Below are 18,653 nucleotides of genomic sequence, written 5' to 3'. Positions count from 1 at the left end.
CTGCCTGCGCGGTCCGTCATTGCCACACAACAGAACACCACGGTGGTGGGAAGCGCACGACACGGGAGACAGTAGCCTCAGTGAGAAAACACTTATCCCGCACTGTCTCAACTGCCAGGTACAGAGGTTGGAGGACGGAAGTGCAGCGAACGCATAGGCGTAAGGCATCTCACGGACAAACCACCCTCTCTCACTTTCTGGCCACCACCCCAGCAACGCTCACCCCCCTCCAAGTCGCCCGCTACTCCCTCACAGTTCGCAGAACCCCGCCAAACCCCCCCCCCCCCACACACACAACATTCACACACACAAACCAAAATGCAACAAGCAACAGCTGATAGTTTCCCTTCCGCCCTCCCTCCTTCCCTCCCTGTGTCCCTGCAACAGCTGATTGTTTCCCTTCTGCCATCCCTCCCTTCCCTCCCTGTGTCCCTGCAACAGCTGATCATTTCCCTTCTGCCCTCCCTCCTTCCCTCCCTGTCCCGTCCTCTTTTCGTGGGACAGGGAGGGAAGGAAGGAGGACGGAAGGCAAACGAACAGCTGTTGCTTGCTGTAGCGCCTTCACATCTCTCTCTATAAGAACCCAGCAACAATTACCACATTCAAAGCCCCTTGAAACTCCCTCCCATTTCGCAATCCCGGCAACCCACCAAACACCCCCCCTTTAAAACAAACAAACAAAAAAAAAAAAACAACAACAAAAAAGCAAGTAACAAGGGACAGCTGTTAGAGATCAAGAGGGAGGAGGAGGCTAAGAGAAACGCATCTCCAAAACCTAAGAGGGGAAAAAACATCTGAGACTTCACAAAAAAACAATGAACACGCCTCTAACATTATTACACTCACAAAAATGTGCACAGGCTCTACAGGAAGAGCACTGGCAAAATATTCATGCCCCTGACAAAGAGAACCCCATTTAAATTTTATTTTGACAATCTTCCTTTCTGCATGATTTCATGCAGGTTGAATAGCCTTTCTGACTAAGCAGTCTCTGTCAATCTCATACCCACACACACACACGACATGGATACATGGACAAGCACTCTCTCTATGTATATCACACACTCAATCACTCATACCAACCCCCCCCCCCCCCCCAGTGACGATGACCCCCCTACAAGCCCACCACCACCACTTCCCAGTAAAGAAGAATCAACCCTCACACTCTTGTGTCACAAACACACACTGATGCAGGATCCAAGTTCCCCACCCCCGAGCTTCCCCCTCCCCCCCTGTCAATCTCACACACACAGATGCAGGACATCGATACATGGACACTCACTGTCTGTCAAAGCACCCCGCCAATCCATCAAAGCTCACACCCTCCCACCTCACCAGACAGCCCCCCTCCCCCGAAACATTGTTACACACACAATTTCAAACACACACACACGCCCATGCCCTCTGACTCCCACACTCTCTCATTTTCAAACACACACACCATCTCTTTCTGTGACACACACACACTCTTTGTCATACACACAGTGATGCAGGGTCACAGTTCACACACACTCAACTGTTGGAAAAACTGCTTTGTCAGTCCCTTTTACTAAATCCTATAAATACAATTATGTAACAACCAACAGAACAAAATAGGAAAAAAAACAAAACATGATATTACACATAATACAACAATGTAAATTATTCATTAGCATGACAACACATTTATCCTAACAATTCCTTTCAAAACATTAATTGCAGAAAGCCAATACCTTGCTAGCGCCCGTTTCATTGGTTTCAGAAATGGGCCTGTTTTCCTAGTGTTTTAATAAAAATAATAATAATGAACATTAGCACTTTTTAAAGTATGCTATTTCACTTAGGGGCCCTTTTACCAAGCCGCGGTAAACACCAACATGTGCTTACTGCAATTTAAAATGGCGTTACCGTGGGGTGCACAGACACATCCTGTGGTACTTTTGACATGTGCACACAGTATAGCCACAATAAAAAAAAATAAAAAAATTTTTTTCACCAAGGGGGCATGCCTGGAGGAGGGGGTCAGAGTGGGCATGCCTGTACTAACCAGTTAGTGCAGCTACATTTCCACAAGCTGATTAGTGCATCAGGCCTTATTGCCTTCAAAATACGTGGCAGGAAGGGCTCGCGCTATAATTTTCAACAGGTGATATGGAATTACACTGAGTCAGAAAACAAACCAAAGATGCGCTTAAACTACAGAACCACCTCAACTACGGACTGAATCCAACTCTAATACTACCACTAGCCAACCTGTTGAATCCTTTCACTATGTGAGGGCTAGAGGAAGGGGTAATTTCCGTGGTAGATCAAGAGGTTTTTCGGGAAATAGAGATCTAACTCCAAACCCTAGTCCCTCACACAGATATAATATACAATGTTTTAAATGTAATAATTGTGGACACTTCGCCGCTGAATGTAGGGGTCGCCTAAGGCGGAGAGCTTGGGACCATTCATATTCTAACAATCCCTGACAACCTTTTCCATCATGGAACCCTAAAACACAAAACAATGAACATGATGCCCAATGACTAGCAGTGGTCCAGACCACTGCTGGATATAGCGACCCAATGGTCACCTTGTTTTTTTTTGTCTCTATTTTTTTCCCTTTCTGTTGCTTTCCTTCATCACTGTGTGTGGGCGTGTGTGTATACTGGTCAATTTTTTTATTTTCTTTCAGGGAGAATTCAGCTGCCTTTATATTTTGAGAACTTTATTATACAGAGACCTTTTCTTTTAAATAAACTGTTTTTCCTGCCTTTTTATTTTAGCTCTGCAGATTCGTTTGCTCATTAATTATGTCCTTATGATTTTTTTTTACCTTACTCAGGTCTTATGGCTGTCCCTATTACGACTGATTTAATTGCATTTGTATACCTTCCATCTGCTTTTTGTTTCAAGGGCCCTGATTCACAAAGCAGAGGAATATTCAAAATGCACTACAATTTTTAATTTCCAAATTATAGGCTCTTTCTTGCCTGATCTAGATGCAGCTTTGTTTACTTCGTTGGACATTACTTATTATGCTTTCTACCTTTCAATTTAGTTATCAGAAATGTTTATTTACTGAAATACTAAATGTGTTTAATTCTTATATCTCAAGGTAGAGGTCTGCATATGTATGTTATGTACCCTAGGTACCTGAGATTTCAGAGACATCCCTCCCCTTCAAAGGGGAGATAATTTTGAGCTGTTTGAAATTGTTCAAACACAAACCCACTGGGCGGCCATCCCTTTACCACTTCCATTCTGTTTTTCATTTTCTGTTGTTGGTCTGTAGTGTCCATAGATCCTGAACCTTTTGAGCTCGGAAAGGTCCAAGCAGAAGACTGGGTCCTCATCAAGGTTATCAAGAGGGAAAATTGAGCTTCACCTCGCTGGGAAGGTCCATATCAAGTACTCCAGAGCACCCCAACAGCGGTACATACAGCTGAATGAAGTACCTGGGTACACTTATCACACTGCAAGAAGGTAGCAGAACCAGGAGCTGAGATTAGGCAACCAGAGTAGACCAACTTCTCGCAAAGGGTAAGCCCGGCTGCAAAGGGGAGGTGCTTCAATAGGAACTCTCATCTCAAACCTGGTGAAGAAAACAACCCAAGCGATAATTTAGGGTTGAAATGGAGACCTTAACATCTGACCCAGATGACCCACGTGAACAACTGACTGAGATGACAGTTTGGAGTCCCTTCGGATGACTGGAAAAGAGGAAAGCAATCTGGAACTTGACCAACAGACAGATCACACTCAAGTTGGTCCTAGGAACCATCTGTGGTATATTTCTTATCATCATCTTCCTGCTCCATGTCAGACGCAGTTAAACATACACCAATTCCTGGAGACTAGGAAAGAAAATTCCCAATACCACTACCATTGGATACTGGAGAACTTCACTCAAGCTTGACGCCGAGTTCCTGCAGCTCGAGTTCTACACACAGTTTACCCTGCTCCAGTCTAATCTGGACACTTTTGCATTGGTACTCTTACCCCAGCATTCTTCCTGGAACCATCTATCTGATCTTCACCCTTCACCTACTGTTTTGTCTGGAGCTTGAGAAGGACTTGGAGCTTGCAGGACTTGTTTATTTTGAACTGTGCATTTTGGACTTTTGCCATAATGAAGTATTTGCTATAATGAAGTATTTGATTTTTATTCTTACAACTTTGTTGTTCTCCTATTTTTGCTGCTCACTCTCCACCCTCTGTTTCTCTTCTTACCATTACTACTACTCATACTATGTCTGTGGCTTCTGTTGCCTAGTTTTCTACTGCTTTGTATCGTATGCTGTCTGCTGCTATACTGGTCACCTCTTTTTGTACTGCGGTTAACTGTACTGAATTCTTTATTAGTCGTATTAATTGTCCCCTATCTCTTTCTCCTGTCTTTGCAGCTTATCCTCTTATTTTGGCTCTTCTATGTATTTCCTTTTCTGGTACATGTCAACATTTAGGTCAAGTATTGTCTTGTGTGACCACTATTCCTTTTATTTCTACTAATGCTGTTTTTCCTTCTATGGATATTTTCTGGCATTGTTACACTCATTTACACCCATATCTTCTTGGGAATACTTCTGGTACCTGTACGCTTGATTTTCTATTCCTGCTAAATTTTGTTTTCTTTCACTGAACTTGGTGCAGTTTCTTTCTTTACTCCTGGCTTGCAGGCCGCAACTAATGCTAAGTGGCTTCAGAAAATTCCATATGACCTGTTGAAATTTTTTGATTTACTATTCCGTATGCTAATGCTGTTCCTGTTGTTTTTTCTACTGATGCTTGGTTTTCAGGTTTCTGTCCTTGTGTAAGACATATGCCACCATAGTTTTAATTGTTCATGGCCCACTTTTACTCATGACAAGCCCCCTGTGTTCGTGGGCTTCTCTTTAAATTTCTTGCTACTACTTTCAGTACAAGACAAAATATATTTTCTTCATGAATGTTGTGTGGGCCTATTGCTGTTGACTTTATTCATTTTATTATTGTTAGAACATTTACTGCCTGTAACGCAAGTATACCTCCTTCAGGAAGACATTTATTCTGCTCATACTGCTTTTAGTTGAAATATTATATATATTCTTCTTTTATACATATATTTTTTGTTTTTTGTACCTGTTTCACCCATTTTGAATCTTGTCTTTATGAAATTGAATGTTTACATTTATCTTAAGTGGCTAAACCAAGAAAAGTACTGATTTGTTACATGAGTTTATCCTTCTAGAGCTTATTTCAGCTCCCCAGGCATAGATAGGTTTAGTTTGGGTTCCTTCCTTTTCCAACGGTTGTACCCTTCATCGATGGATATCGAATGGGCACCCTGCGGATTATTATCTGTACAGGTGATGATTTCACAATCATCAAGAGGGGAATGAATTCATTTGCACTTTTCAGACCACTGACAAGTCAGTTATGACCCATGAACTGCATAGCTAAAGGCTCAAACTTAAAATGCCTAAGAGCTGCATCTTTCTGTACTTTCTGCTGAAAGCTGTGAATTCGAGGTCATGCTGATCCAGCAAGGAGCGCTCTTCCTCTCCCTGACAGAGTTGGTGCCACTGACTCTACATCACAAGCATAGGCGTAGACTGGGGGGGGCGAGGGGGGGCAATGCCCCCCCAGACGACGCGAGGCGCCGCCGCGCCATTAGTTTAAAAAAAAAAAAAAACTACATACAGGCACGCGCTCCTCTCGGTCCGCTTGGCTTCCCTGCCCTCTCTATCTGCGTCCCGCCTTCCTCTGACGTCATTTCCTTTCGGGCGGGACGCAGACAGAGAGGGCAGGGAAGCCAAGCGGACCGAGAGGAGCGTGTCCGTCTACCCCTCTCTCTCCCTCCCTCCCTCCGGCGCAGGCAGCAGTCTTCCAGCGTTTCTGGCAGCGGTAGCGTTGTACACGCTGCCTTTGGCTCTGCCCCGAAGCCTTCTCTTGAAGTTCCTGTTCCCGCATAGGGACTGGGAGGGGTGGGAAGCAGAGGGAAGGAGCAAAAGATGGATGGGACTGGGAGGGGTGGGAAGCAGAGGGAAGGAGCAAAAGATGGATGGGACTGGGAGGGGTGGGAAGCAGAGGGAAGGAGCAAGAAATGAATGGGACTGGGAGGGGTGGGAAGCAGAGGGAAGGAGCAAGAGATGGATGGGACTGGGAGGGGTGGGAAGCAGAGGGAAGGAGCAGGAGATGAATGGGACTGGGAGGGGTGGGAAGCAGAGGGAAGGAGCAAGAAATGAATGGGACTGGGAGGGGTGGGAAGCAGAGGGAAGGAGCAAGAAATGAATGGGACTGGGAGGGGTGGGACGCAGAGGGAAGGAGCAGGAGATGGATGGGACTGGGAGGGGTGGGAAGCAGAGGGAAGGAGCAGGAGATGAATGGGACTGGGAGGGGTGGGAAGCAGAGGGAAGGAGCAGGAGATGAATGGGACTGGGAGGGGTGGGAAGCAGAGGGAAGGAGCAAAAGATGGATGGGACTGGGAGGGGTGGGAAGCAGAGGGAAGGAGCAAGAGATGGATGGGACTGGGAGGGGTGGGAAGCAGAGGGAAGGAGCAGGAGATGAATGGGACTGGGAGGGGTGGGAAGCAGAGGGAAGGAGCAAGAGATGGATGGGACTGCGAGGGGTGGGGAGCAGAGGGATGGACCAGGAGATGGATGGGATTGGGAGAGGTCAGGCACAGCAGAGGGAAGGAGCAGAAGATGGATGGGACGGAGAAATGGTGAGCAGAGGGAAGGAACAGAAGATGGATGGAACTGGGAGGGTTGGGGAGCAGAGGGAAGGAGCAAGAGATGGATGGGACTGGGAGGGTGGGGAGCAGAGGGAAGCCTACTGGAAAGAAGACACTGCATAAAACAGAAGACACTGGGATCAAAGCGAATAGAAAAACTAAATGATCAGACAACAAAGGTAAATAAAAGTATTTTATTCATAATTTATTAATTGAAATGTGTCAACTTTTTGAAATGTGCATCTGTGATATTTTGCCTGTAAATTTCATTTCCTTCCTCCATATTAGCATATTCATTTGCATATTTATGTATGCAAATGATATGCTAATATGCGCCGCCCATTCTTTGCCCCCCCAAATGAAACAGTCAAACTACGCCTATGATCACAAGGACACTAAGAATGTACACAGTTTGAAAGCGAAGATGTGTTGCGGTTACTAGACAAAAACAATGATAAGACCTGGGTCTTGGAGAAATTCCTGTGGCAAAATGACGGCTACAATCTCCTGTAAAAGAAACCTTGGACTTGTTATAAGATGCTGTGTTCCATAACATTCAGATAGTGTGTTCCATTTTATGTCAACAATGAAGACAGACAGAAATTAGCTGAAGTTGCAAACTGCATGATTTGGGAGGGAATTGATGCCTAATTGCTTTGTTGTTACCTAAACTGGTAAGGAATAAAGACTTTTCCCTTCGACAAAACATAGCCTCTGTCTTCTCTGTCACCCCATATCTCGGGGGTGGCTGGTTCACTGTGTCTTGGGGTCGTATATTTCTTATGGTAAGTAGAAGGATCAGAGAAAGAATTCCCACATATTAAAGCCTTCTCTGAGGCTAGGTGGTTATAAAAGGGGACCATATAACCATGGACTCCACTATAAACAATGGCTATGCACTAATGGCAACATTGGCACATGGCCATTAAATTGAAATCCGGCCATTTTTCAGCTGTGACGAAAAATGGCTTTAGCACATGAAAAAGACCTGCATAAGGGTGTGCTAAGGTCACTTTTGGCACAGCTTAGTATAAGGACCCCTTAATGCACATTAATTTGTAGGTTAATGAACATTAAATTAATTTAGTTGACACTAAATTTTTAAGGCACATTAATGAACTGAATGCTCTGAAAGCTCAGCCCTAGCAGTCTAAGTTAAGATCAGATACGTAAAGCACAATATTGTTTTCTACTGCAAAATAATGAAAACAAAAAAATGCAAAGAGTAGGTGTAGTGCATTTAAAATGTCACAACGCCCATAAGTCTCACCTGTTTTCTGATTAATGAATCTGAGTGCAATACACGAATCTTGGCAAACCAATTGAGTACAAAAGGAAAGCGGCAAACTATGACTGGACATTTATCCTCTTCCCGAGAATCCTGGAAAAGAGAGAATGGTTCTATATGTAAGAAAAATTATACTGTGTCACAACTCTGACAATCCATGTAATGCAGTATACCTACCAGTAGAATGTTTGTAATTCCACCATCTTGTGAAAGTGGGATTACAAGTAGTCATGGGAAAAGTATGGATTGGGAGTGGAATGGAACCAGGAAAAGGGGATACATTTCACTCCAATAGTCATGGAAGAGGTTATTTTATTTATTTGTGACATTTAAATCCCACATTATCCCAAACAAGTTTGAGTTCAATGTGGTTTACAATAAACAGTATAGGAGATATAAAGAATAATGAATAAGAAAGTAATTTGTTGTAAGAACCCAATTTTACAATACAGTATTATAAACATACTGGGATAGCTATGGATGTTTAACATCTAGAAAATCTATCATGAATGAGGATGATGATGATTATTATTATTAATACAGTGGGCTGAGAATTGGGAGAGCTGAATTCAATTCCCATTCCAGCTCCTTGTGACCTTGGGCAAGTCACTTACCCTCCATTGCCCCAGGAACAAAACTTAGATTGGGAGCCCAGTAGGGCCACAGAAAGTACCTGTATATAATATATAAATCACTTGACTGTAAAACAGAAAGGTAGTATATCAAGAATTTAATCATAACCCATAGTTCAGTGCATTGAAGGATATAAGATGTATGACTTGTAGTCCTTGAACTCTGGAAGATTATTCTCTACAGAATGTTTTGCTATTGAAACACTTAATTGTAGCAATATTTTATTTCAGTTTTTCACCTGTCAAAGTAACATAGTAACATAGTAGATGACGGCAGAAAAAGACCTGCACAGTCCATCCAGTCTACCTAACAAGATAACTCATATGTGCTAATTTTGTGTATACCCTACTTTGATTTGTACTTGTGTTCTTCAGGGCACAGACCGTATAAGTCTGCCCAGCACTATCCCCGCCTCCCAACCACCAGCCCCGCCTCCCACCACCAGCTCTGGCACAGACCGTATAAGTCTGCCCAGCACTATCCCTGCCTCCCACCACCGGCTCTGGCACAGACCGTATAAGTCTGCCCAGCACTATCCCCGCCTCCCAACCACCAGCCCCGGCACAGACCATATAAGTCTGCCCAGCACTAGCCCCGCCTCCCAACCACCATCCCCGCCTCCCGATCTTGACTAAGCTCCTGAGGATCCATTCCTTCTGCACAGGATTCCTTTATGCTTATCCCACGCATGTTTGAATTCCGTTACCGTTTTCATTTCCACCACCTCCCGCGTGAGAGCATTCCAAGCATCCACTACTCTCTCCGTGAAAAAATACTTCCTAACATTTTTCTTGAGTCTGCCCCCCTTCAATCTCATTTCATGTCCTCTCGTTCTACCACCTTCCCATCTCCGGAAAAGGTTCGTTTGCGGATTAATACCTTTCAAATATTTGAAAATCTGTATCATATCACCCCTGCTTCTCCTTTCCTCCAGAGTATACATGTTTAGTTCAGAAAGTCTCTCCTCATACGTTTTGTAACGCAAATCCCATACCATTCTCGTAGCTTTTCTTTGCACCGCTTCAATTCTTTTTACATCCTTAACAAGATATGGCCTCCAAAACTGAACACAATACTCCAGGTGGGGCCTCACCAACGACTTATACAGGGGCATCAACACCCCCTTTCTTCTGCTGGTCACACCTCTCTTTATACAACCTAACAACCTTCTAGCTACGGCCACCGCCTTGTCACACTGTTTCGTCGCCTTCAAATCCTCAGATACTATCACCCCAAGATCCCTCTCTCCGTCCGTACCTATCAGACTCTCGTCACCTAACACATACGTCTCCCGTGGATTTCTATTCCCTAAGTGCATCACTTTGCATTTCTTCGTATTGAATTTTTAGTTGCCAAACCTTAGACCATTCTTCTAGCTTCCTCAGATCCTTTTTCATGTTTTCCACTCCGTTACAGATCTTAGTATCATCCGCAAATAGGCAAACTTTACCTTCTAACTCTTTGGCAATGTCACTCACAAATATATTGAACAGAATCTGACCCAGCACCGATCCCTGAGGCACTCCACTACTCACCTTTCCCTCCTCCGAGCGAATTCCATTCTCCACCACCCTCTGGCATCTGTCCGTCAACCAGTTCCTAATCCAGTTCACCATTTCGGGTCCTATCTTCAGCCCATCCAGTTTATTTAAGAGCCTCCTGTGGGGAACTGTGTCAAAAGCTTTGCTGAAATCTAAGTAGATTACGTCTATAGCTCCTCCCTGATTCAATTCTCCTGTCACCCAATCAAAGAACTCAATGAGATTTGTTTGGCACGATTTCCCTTTGGTAAAACCATGTTGTCTCGGATCTTGCAACTTATTGGCTTCCAGGAAATTCACTATCCTTTCCTTCAGCATTGCTTCCATTACTTTTCCAATAACCGAAGTGAGGCTTACCGGCCTGTAGTTTCCAGCTTCTTCCCTATCACCACTTTTGTGAAGAGGGACCACCTCCACCGTTCTCCAATCCCTCGGAACCTCTCCCGTCTGCAAGGATATATTAAACAAATCTTTAAGAGGGCAAGCCAAAACCTCTCTGAGCTCCCTCAATATCCTGGGGTGGATCCCGTCCGGTCCCATGGCTTTGTCCACCTTTAGCTTTTCAAGTTGTTGATACACACTTTCTTCCGTGAACGGTGCTCTATCCACTTCATTCTCATTTGTACTATTTCCAGTCCATCGCGGTCCTTCTCCAGGATTTTCTTCTGTGAAAACAGAACAAAAGTATCTATTTAGCAAATTTGCATTTTCTTCATCATTTTCCACATAGCGGTTCGCAGTATCTTTTAGTCACACAATTCCCTTTTTAGTCATTCTCCATTCACTAATATACCTGAAGAAATTTTTGTCACCCCTCCTTACATTTCTAGCCATTTGTTCTTCCGCTTGCGCTTTCGCCAGATGTATCTCTCTCTGCTTCTTTCAGTTTCATCCGGTATTCCTCCTTGTGTTCCTTTTCTTGAGTTTTTCTGTATTTCTGGAATGCCAACTGTTTAGCCTTTATTTTCTCAACCACTTGCTTGGAGAACCATATCGGTTTCCTTTTTCTCTTGCTTTTATTTACTTTCCTTACATAAAGGTTCGTGGCCCTATTTATAGCTTCTTTCAGCCTGGACCACTGTCCTTCCACTTCTTGTACTTCCTCCCAGCCCATCATATCCTTCCTCAGGTATTCCCCCATTTTACTAAAGTCAGCACGCTTGAAATCCAGGACTTTGAGTTTTGAGTGGCCGCTCTCCACTTTAGCTGTTATATCAAACCAAACCGTTTGATGGTCACTGCCGCCCAGGTGGGCACCCACTCGGATATTTGACACGCTATCCCCATTTGTGAGCACCAGATCCAGTGTCACTACCTCCCTCGTGGGTCCCATCAACATTTGTCTGAGCAAAACACTTTGGAAAGCATCCACGATCCCTCTACTTCTTTCCAATTCCGCAGACGGAACCTTCCAATCTACATCTGGCAGATTGAAATCTCCCAGCAACAGCACCTCTCTCTTGCTTCCCAACTTTTGAATATCTGCGATCAGGTCTTTATCTAATTCCTCCAATTGTGTCGGAGGTCTGTAGACAACACCCACGTGGACAGAGGTTCTATCATCTCTTTCTAAGATGATCCATATCGCTTCTTCCTTTCCCCAGGTCCCTGTCATTTCAATCGCTGTGATATCATTCCTCACATACAGAGCTACTCCTCCACCTTTACGACCCTCTCTATCCTTCCTAAATAGATTATAGCCTGGTATGTTTGCATCCCATTCATGGGAACCATTGAGCCACGTCTCCGTGATTGCAACAACATCCGAGTCTGCCTCCAACATCAGGGCCTGAAGGTCATGAACTTTATTGCTTAGACTGCGAGCATTTGTGGTCATCGCTTTCCATCTACTTTTCCTGGTATGCGTTTCAACATTAGTGATTTGGGGGTTTCTTTTCTCTTTGGGTACCTTCATATCTTTTTGTTCCACTTTTATTGTTTTTTTCTTTGGCTTCCATTGTTTTCAAGAACATCACAGTGCTGTAATGGAGTAAAAGAATTTTGTAGGGCAACACTTGTGAGGTCAGATGATTTCTTGTCACATAACGAAGTCTGCCTGAGCCTACCATGATCCATCTATTCTTAGGTGGTTTTATCCTTTGTGGTAGTGGTGATAATTTGGTATGATTCTGTGCAGTATGATATTGTGCAGCGCTAGATGCTGCTTTAAGTGCATCTAGTTCCTGTTTTACTTTACTAAGCTCGTGTTTTAATCTAGTGAGCTGCAGACAGATAGGACAAGCCTTAAGTCTCCAGATAATTGGTCTTGAAACTAAAGCACCACAATTATTACAGAGAATAAAAGTCATCCTGATTGGTTGAAATGGGTATGAACAGGTGTGATATAGTGAGAACAGCAGCCTAAGGATATGTTGGCTGTGATTCTTATTATTAGAGCAGTAATCCTTAGCTGGTGAGTAGAAGACTGCGGATTCCTGTGATAATGAGGGGGTTTTCTTTTCAGAGACAGTTGTAATATGGGTGGAGTTGATTTGTGATAAGTAGTGTATTTACTTTCAGCACCTTTAGGTTTCTAGAATAAACAGAATAGGCCTCTATTGGGTTATGACACCAAGAACCTTCATTCACAGTTATCCCAAGAACCTTCTCCTCTGCTTTCTTTCTCCTCTCAGAATATTTAACCTAGTTATTGCAGCCACAGTCTTCACGTGGAGGCTGTCCTGAATCACGGGGCAGGCCTCTGCTTCTAATACTTTTTAAATTTATAGTATCCTTAAGTATTTGAGTAGTAATTAATCCAAATATAACTGCTAGGATGTCAAAAAAAGAACTTGCATTAACATAACTTTATCACTAACTTGGCCTCCACTCAACCTGCTGATCTATTAAAAACCATGGTGCAAAGAATCATGAAGTAATGCTGTACTCTCTAAAGTCTGTAATGACCTGTTTCTTGCCAAATCCAGAGGCCACTATTCCATCCTCATCCTCCTTGATCTATCCGTCGCTTTTGACACTGTCAATCATGATTTACTACTTGCCACACTGTCCTCATTTGGGTTCCAGGGCTCTGTCCTCTCCTGGTTCTCCTCCTATCTCTCCCACCGCACCTTCAGTGTTCACTCTCAGGGATCTTCCTCCACCCCCATCCCGCTATCTGTTGGTGTTCCCCAGGGATCTGTCCTTGGACCCCTTCTCTTCTCAATCTACACCTCTTCCCTGGGCTCCCTGATCTCATCTCATGGTTTCCAGTATCATCTCTATGCTGATGACACCCAGCTGTATCTCTTCACACCAGACATCACCGCAGAGACCCAGGCAAAGGTATCAGCCTGCTTATCCGACATTGCTGCCTGAATGTCCAACCGCCACCTGAAACTGAACATGTCCAAGACCGAGCTCATCGTTTTTCCACCAAAACCCACTTCTCTTCCTCCACTCTCTCAGTTGATAACACCCTCATCCTCCCCGTCTCATCTGCCCGCAACCTCGGAGTCATCTTTGACTCCTCCCTCTCCTTCTCTGCGCATATCCAGCAGATAGCCAAGACCTGTCGCTTCTTCCTCTTTAACATCAGCAAAATTCGCCCTTTCCTCTCTGAACATACCACCCAAACTCTCGTCCACGCTCTTATTACCTCTCGCCTAGACTACTGCAACTTACTCCTCACCGGCCTCCCACTTAGCCATCTATCCCCCCTTCAATCTGTTCAGAACTCTGCTGCACATCTTATATTCCGCCAGAACCGATAAACTCATATCACCCCTCTCCTCAGGTCACTTTCACTGGCTTCCAATCAGATACCGCATTCAGTTCAAGCTTCTCCTTCTTACCTACAAATGCACTCGTTCTGCTGCCCCTCTCTACCCTCATCTCCCCTTATGTTCCCGCCCGTGACCTCCGTTCACAGTACAAATCCCTCCTCTCAGTACCCTTCTCCACCACCGCCAACAACAGGCTCCGCTCTTTCTGCCTCGCCTCACCCTATGCTTGGAACAAACTTCCTGAGCCCTTACGCCAAGCCCCCGCCCTGCCCATCTTCAAGTCTTTGCTTAAAGCCCACCTCTTCAATGCTGCATTCGGCACCTCTTACCAGACTGCCCCAATTTGACTGCCACTATCGGACTGACTGTTCACTTCTCCTTTAGATTGTAAGCTCTTTGAGCAGGGACTGTCCTTCTATGTTTAATTGTACAGCGCTGCGTAACCCTAGTAGCACTTAAGAAATGTTAAGTAGTAGTAGTACTATGGAGCAGAGTAGAGAAGTAGCCTAATGGTTAGCATAGTGGGCTGAGAAGCTGGGGAACTGGGTTCAGCTCCCATTGTGACTCTATCAGGCTTATTTTCGAAAGAGAAGGACGTCCATCTTTCGACACAAATCGCAAGATAGGCGTCCTTTTCATAGGGTCGCCCAAATCGACATAATCGAAAGCCGATTTTGGGCGTCCTCAACTGCTTTCCGTCGCGGAGACGACCAAAGTTCACGGGAGCGTGTCAGAGACGTAGCGAAGGTGGGACTGGGGCGTGCCTAACACATGGGCATCCTTGACCAATAATGGAAAAAAGAAGGGCGTCCCTGACGAACACTTGGACGACTTTACCTGGTCCTTTTTTTCTTACGACCAAGCCACAAAAATGTGCCCTAAATGACCAGATGACCACCGGAAGGAATCGGGGATGACCTCCCCTTACTACCCCCAGTGGTCACTAACCCCCTCCCACCCTCAAAAAAGAAAGTTAAAAAAATATTTTTTCCAGGCTCTATGCCAGCCTCAAATATCATACCCAGCTCCATAAAAGCAGTAAGCAGGTCCCTGGAGCAGTTTTAGTGGGTGCAGTGCACTTCAGGCAGGCAGACCCAGGGCCATTCCCCCCGCCCCACCTGTTACACTTGTGGTGGTAAATGTGAGCCCTTCGAAACCCACCAGAAACCCACTGTACCCACATGTAGGTGCCCCCCTTCACCCACAAGGGCTATGGTAGTGTACAGTTGTGGAGAGTGGGTTTTGGGGGGAGGCTTGGGGGCTCAGCACACAAGGTAAGGGAGCTATAAACCTGGGAGCAATTTCTGAAGTCCACTGCAGTGTCCCCTAGGGTGCCCGGTTGGTGTCCTGGCATGTCAGGGGGACCAGTGCACTACAAATACTGGCTCCTCCCATGACCAAATGGCTTGGATTTGGTCGTTTCTGAGATGGGCGTCCTTGGTTTCCGTTATCACCAAAAATCGGGGATGACCATCTCTAAGGTCGACCTAAATTTTGCAATTTGGGCGTCCCCGACCGTATTATCGAAACGAAAGATGGACGCCCATCTTGTTTCGATAATACGGGTTTCCCTGCCCCTTCACCGGGACGCCCTGTGAGGACATCCTCAGGAAAGCTTGGGCACCCCTTTTGGATTATGCCCCTCCACGTGATCCTGGGCAAGTCACTTAATCCTCCATTGTCCCAGGTACAAAACTAAGATTGCGCGCCCACTAGGGACAGAGAAAGTAAATGCATATAATAAACGTAACTGCTTTGGCCATACCACAGAAAGGCAGTATATCAAATCAGTGATTAAACTGCAATACGTTTTTGTACTTCTTGCACCTTAAATACAAAATTTAATGTGAAGTGCAAAAGTCTGTGGTAGATGCAACGGGCATGCGCAACATCTGCTCTGCATTTACCATATGGGGTAGAGCCTTGGCAGGCTGCTGAAGCATTTAACATGGGCCCCAGCACTGTTAAACCCAGCAAAACCTTACCCCCTCCCCCCCGGCAGAGTATCCCCCTGAAGCATATAGCCCTCTGAGCTAAGCTCCCTCCTGAATCAAACTCCCTGAAGTAAACCCCTTATTGATCAAGCCCCCCACCCCCCCAAAACCAAGCATCCTCTAAGATTAAGTACTCCCATTATCCCTCCTAAAACATACCATGACCCATTTGACTTCCTCAGGGCTCATGCCTGGATTAGTCTAGTGGATCAGGGCATGAGCATTCTCCCTCCATTCCCACCCTCCCTTACTCCAGGGTTTAAAATGGCAGTTATGACCCATTGGGGTCATCTTGCGCTACCACTAGGGGTCAACCTACCATATAAGGAGAGACTGCCTTTATATATCTGGTTGAACTCTAGTGGTAGTACCATGAAACTACCACTAAGGTCATAGCCACTCTTTTGAACCCTGGAGCCAGATGGAATGGAAGCAGCCCCCCCTTGGTTCCCCATTCACTAGCCTGCCAGGGCAATCCTTGCATTAGTCTCAGGGAGGTTGGGGCAATATCTGATTAAGTGCTTGTGGATGTTATAGGTACGTCACATGAAAAGAGCTTGTGCCCCACCTACAAGACTCAGACTTGAATATAAACTATTACATTCTCTTCTGCAGCTTGTGGTAATGTGAATGTTTCTGATAAAGGAAATTATTGTCCTGTTGCAAATCTTCCTTTTCTCATTAAAACTGAAAAAAATCATTCACACTCATCTTCAAAACTTCCTCACTAAAACAAACATGCTTCACCCCAACCAAACAGGATTTACACTACTCCATCGCACTGAAACTGCTTTACGTGGTATTATTACATCAATTCGCCATCAGTTGGATCACAACAGATCGTCCACTGTCACTAGATTGTCAGCAGCATTTGACCTAGTTGACCATACTCTGCTTCTAGATAGACTTCATCAGATAGGATTAGGGATTTAGCTCTTGAATGGTTTAAATCTTATCTTTCCCAACATTCATATATAGTTGGATATCAAGATAAAAAATCTCTGCCATAGTCCCAGAAGGATCGATCCTTTCAACTTTCTGGCACCAATTCTCCCACTCACCCAATTTCTAGGATTTACAGCTTGTGCATGTAGATGATATTCAGTTATTACATTATGCTGATCTGACACCCAAATGATCCACAATCTCAATTGGAGGAAATAGACTAATTCTCAATCCTGAGAAATCAAGATGTGTACTTTTTTCCAACTCATCACATGACACTATTGCACATCCTATTCTTAACTCGTTTCCTAACTGCAACATACTAGATTACTGTAATTCACTATATCTGGGCCTTAAAACTATTGATAAACATTTACAAATAGTTCAAGACACTGCCATTAATCACTGGAAAAAAAGAAATTTGATCACATTATCCCTCTTTTGAAAACTGCCCACTGGCTTCCTTTACCCTACTGCATTAACTATAAGATCCTACTGTTAATCTACAAGACCCACATGTCCGGTGAACCATCATCTCTTGTAGATAATAAACACACCCTGGAGTAGAGTCAAAGGGCAAAGGCCATAAATCGTGAGGTCTAGGAACTTATGATCTGATATATCTTTACAGGCAAAGAGGCCTGGGAAAGGAGGAAGCATAAACAAACATGAGAATTTGGTTTAGCAGGTGAGGGAAACCAGATAGTTTTGAAAAAGACCAAATGATCCCGAGTAAGATAGCTTGCTGAAGCCTTGTAAATCATTGTTAAACACAAGTGTATAAAAATAGCTGTTTCAGTTCAGTATGTTGAAGTGATTGATACAGAGAGCATATGTATACAGTAGTATGTATCCTCCCATGAGAAAATATTAATTGTGTCAATACTTGGTAAGTAAATAAATTACTTTTGTCATAAACGGCAGCCTTGGTTTTTTTTATCTCTACAAATTGTGGGTAACTGGTATATGTAGATTTGGAGAGGTGGTAAAAAGACCTAAACATTTACAATGAATTAATTAATTCACTCTCCAGTTTATTAATCCTTTAGTCTACTCAACGGTCACTCCGATCACCCTCTCAAAATCTGCTAGTGATACCATCTTTTCAGGAAATTATGCATAAACTGTCATGTCCCCTACCTCAACACAAGCGGCGTCCTCGGGCTGCGCGGGGTCCCATCGACATGCACACTTAACTGGCACTGCCCTTAGCCATGTGTGTGTAGTTCTTCTCTGGGTTTGTTCAGAGAGCGGTGGTTGGAGGCTCCTTAATTGCTTTGCTTCCACACACCTGTGTCTGCTCTCTCTCTGCCTGGCTTTAAGGCTCTTTGATTGCTCTGCTTCCACCCACCTGTGTCTGCTCTCCCTCTGCCTGACTTCCCTTGCTTCTCTCCTATTGGTCTTCCGGTTCCTCCTTCCCCTGCTCTTGTCCTATGGCTGTGCTCCTTCTCCCTGCTGATGTCAGACGCCAGCACTTTATCAGCTGAGCTCTTCCTGGACTCCATGCTTCGGCTTCTACCTTGGTAGGTGTTACTTGCTCAGTAGTTTGCTTCTTATCTACTTGTCCCTCGTTGCTGACTTTGCCTGTACCTGGATTAACTCATTTGCCGCTGCCTGCCTATTGACTTTACCTGTGCCTGGATTACTCTCTTGACCTGCTGCCTGCCTACTGACTTTGCCTGTACCTGGATCACTCTCTCGCCTGCTGCCTGCCTGGCCGATACATTCACCACCCCGCTTCCAGCTCCATCTCACAAGTCCTGCGGGCCGCCCACGCCTAGGGGCTCAACCTCTGGGGAACGGCAGTCAGCGCAGGTGAAACCCGGGGTTGACCGGCCGCCAAGCAGA

General features: G+C 44.8%; 1 protein-coding gene across 5 annotated transcripts in view; it reads right to left on the bottom strand.

The window, feature by feature from the left end:
• Positions 1-18,653, bottom strand: part of LOC115461098 (probable E3 ubiquitin-protein ligase HERC6) — a 165,510-nt gene that overhangs the window by 49,072 nt on the left and 97,785 nt on the right. For all 5 annotated transcript variants that reach the window (XM_030190673.1, XM_030190674.1, XM_030190675.1 and 2 more), the window contains one exon: positions 7,950-8,060. In XM_030190673.1, the coding sequence (XP_030046533.1) occupies positions 7,950-8,060 (111 nt within the window). The remainder of the gene's footprint in view (positions 1-7,949; positions 8,061-18,653) is intronic.

The sequence above is a fragment of the Microcaecilia unicolor genome, chromosome 2 (assembly GCF_901765095.1).
Source record: "Microcaecilia unicolor chromosome 2, aMicUni1.1, whole genome shotgun sequence".
Classification (NCBI taxonomy): Eukaryota; Metazoa; Chordata; class Amphibia; order Gymnophiona; family Siphonopidae; genus Microcaecilia; species Microcaecilia unicolor.
Note: the sequence above shows the minus strand (reverse complement) of the source record. Positions and strands in the feature narration are given on the sequence as shown.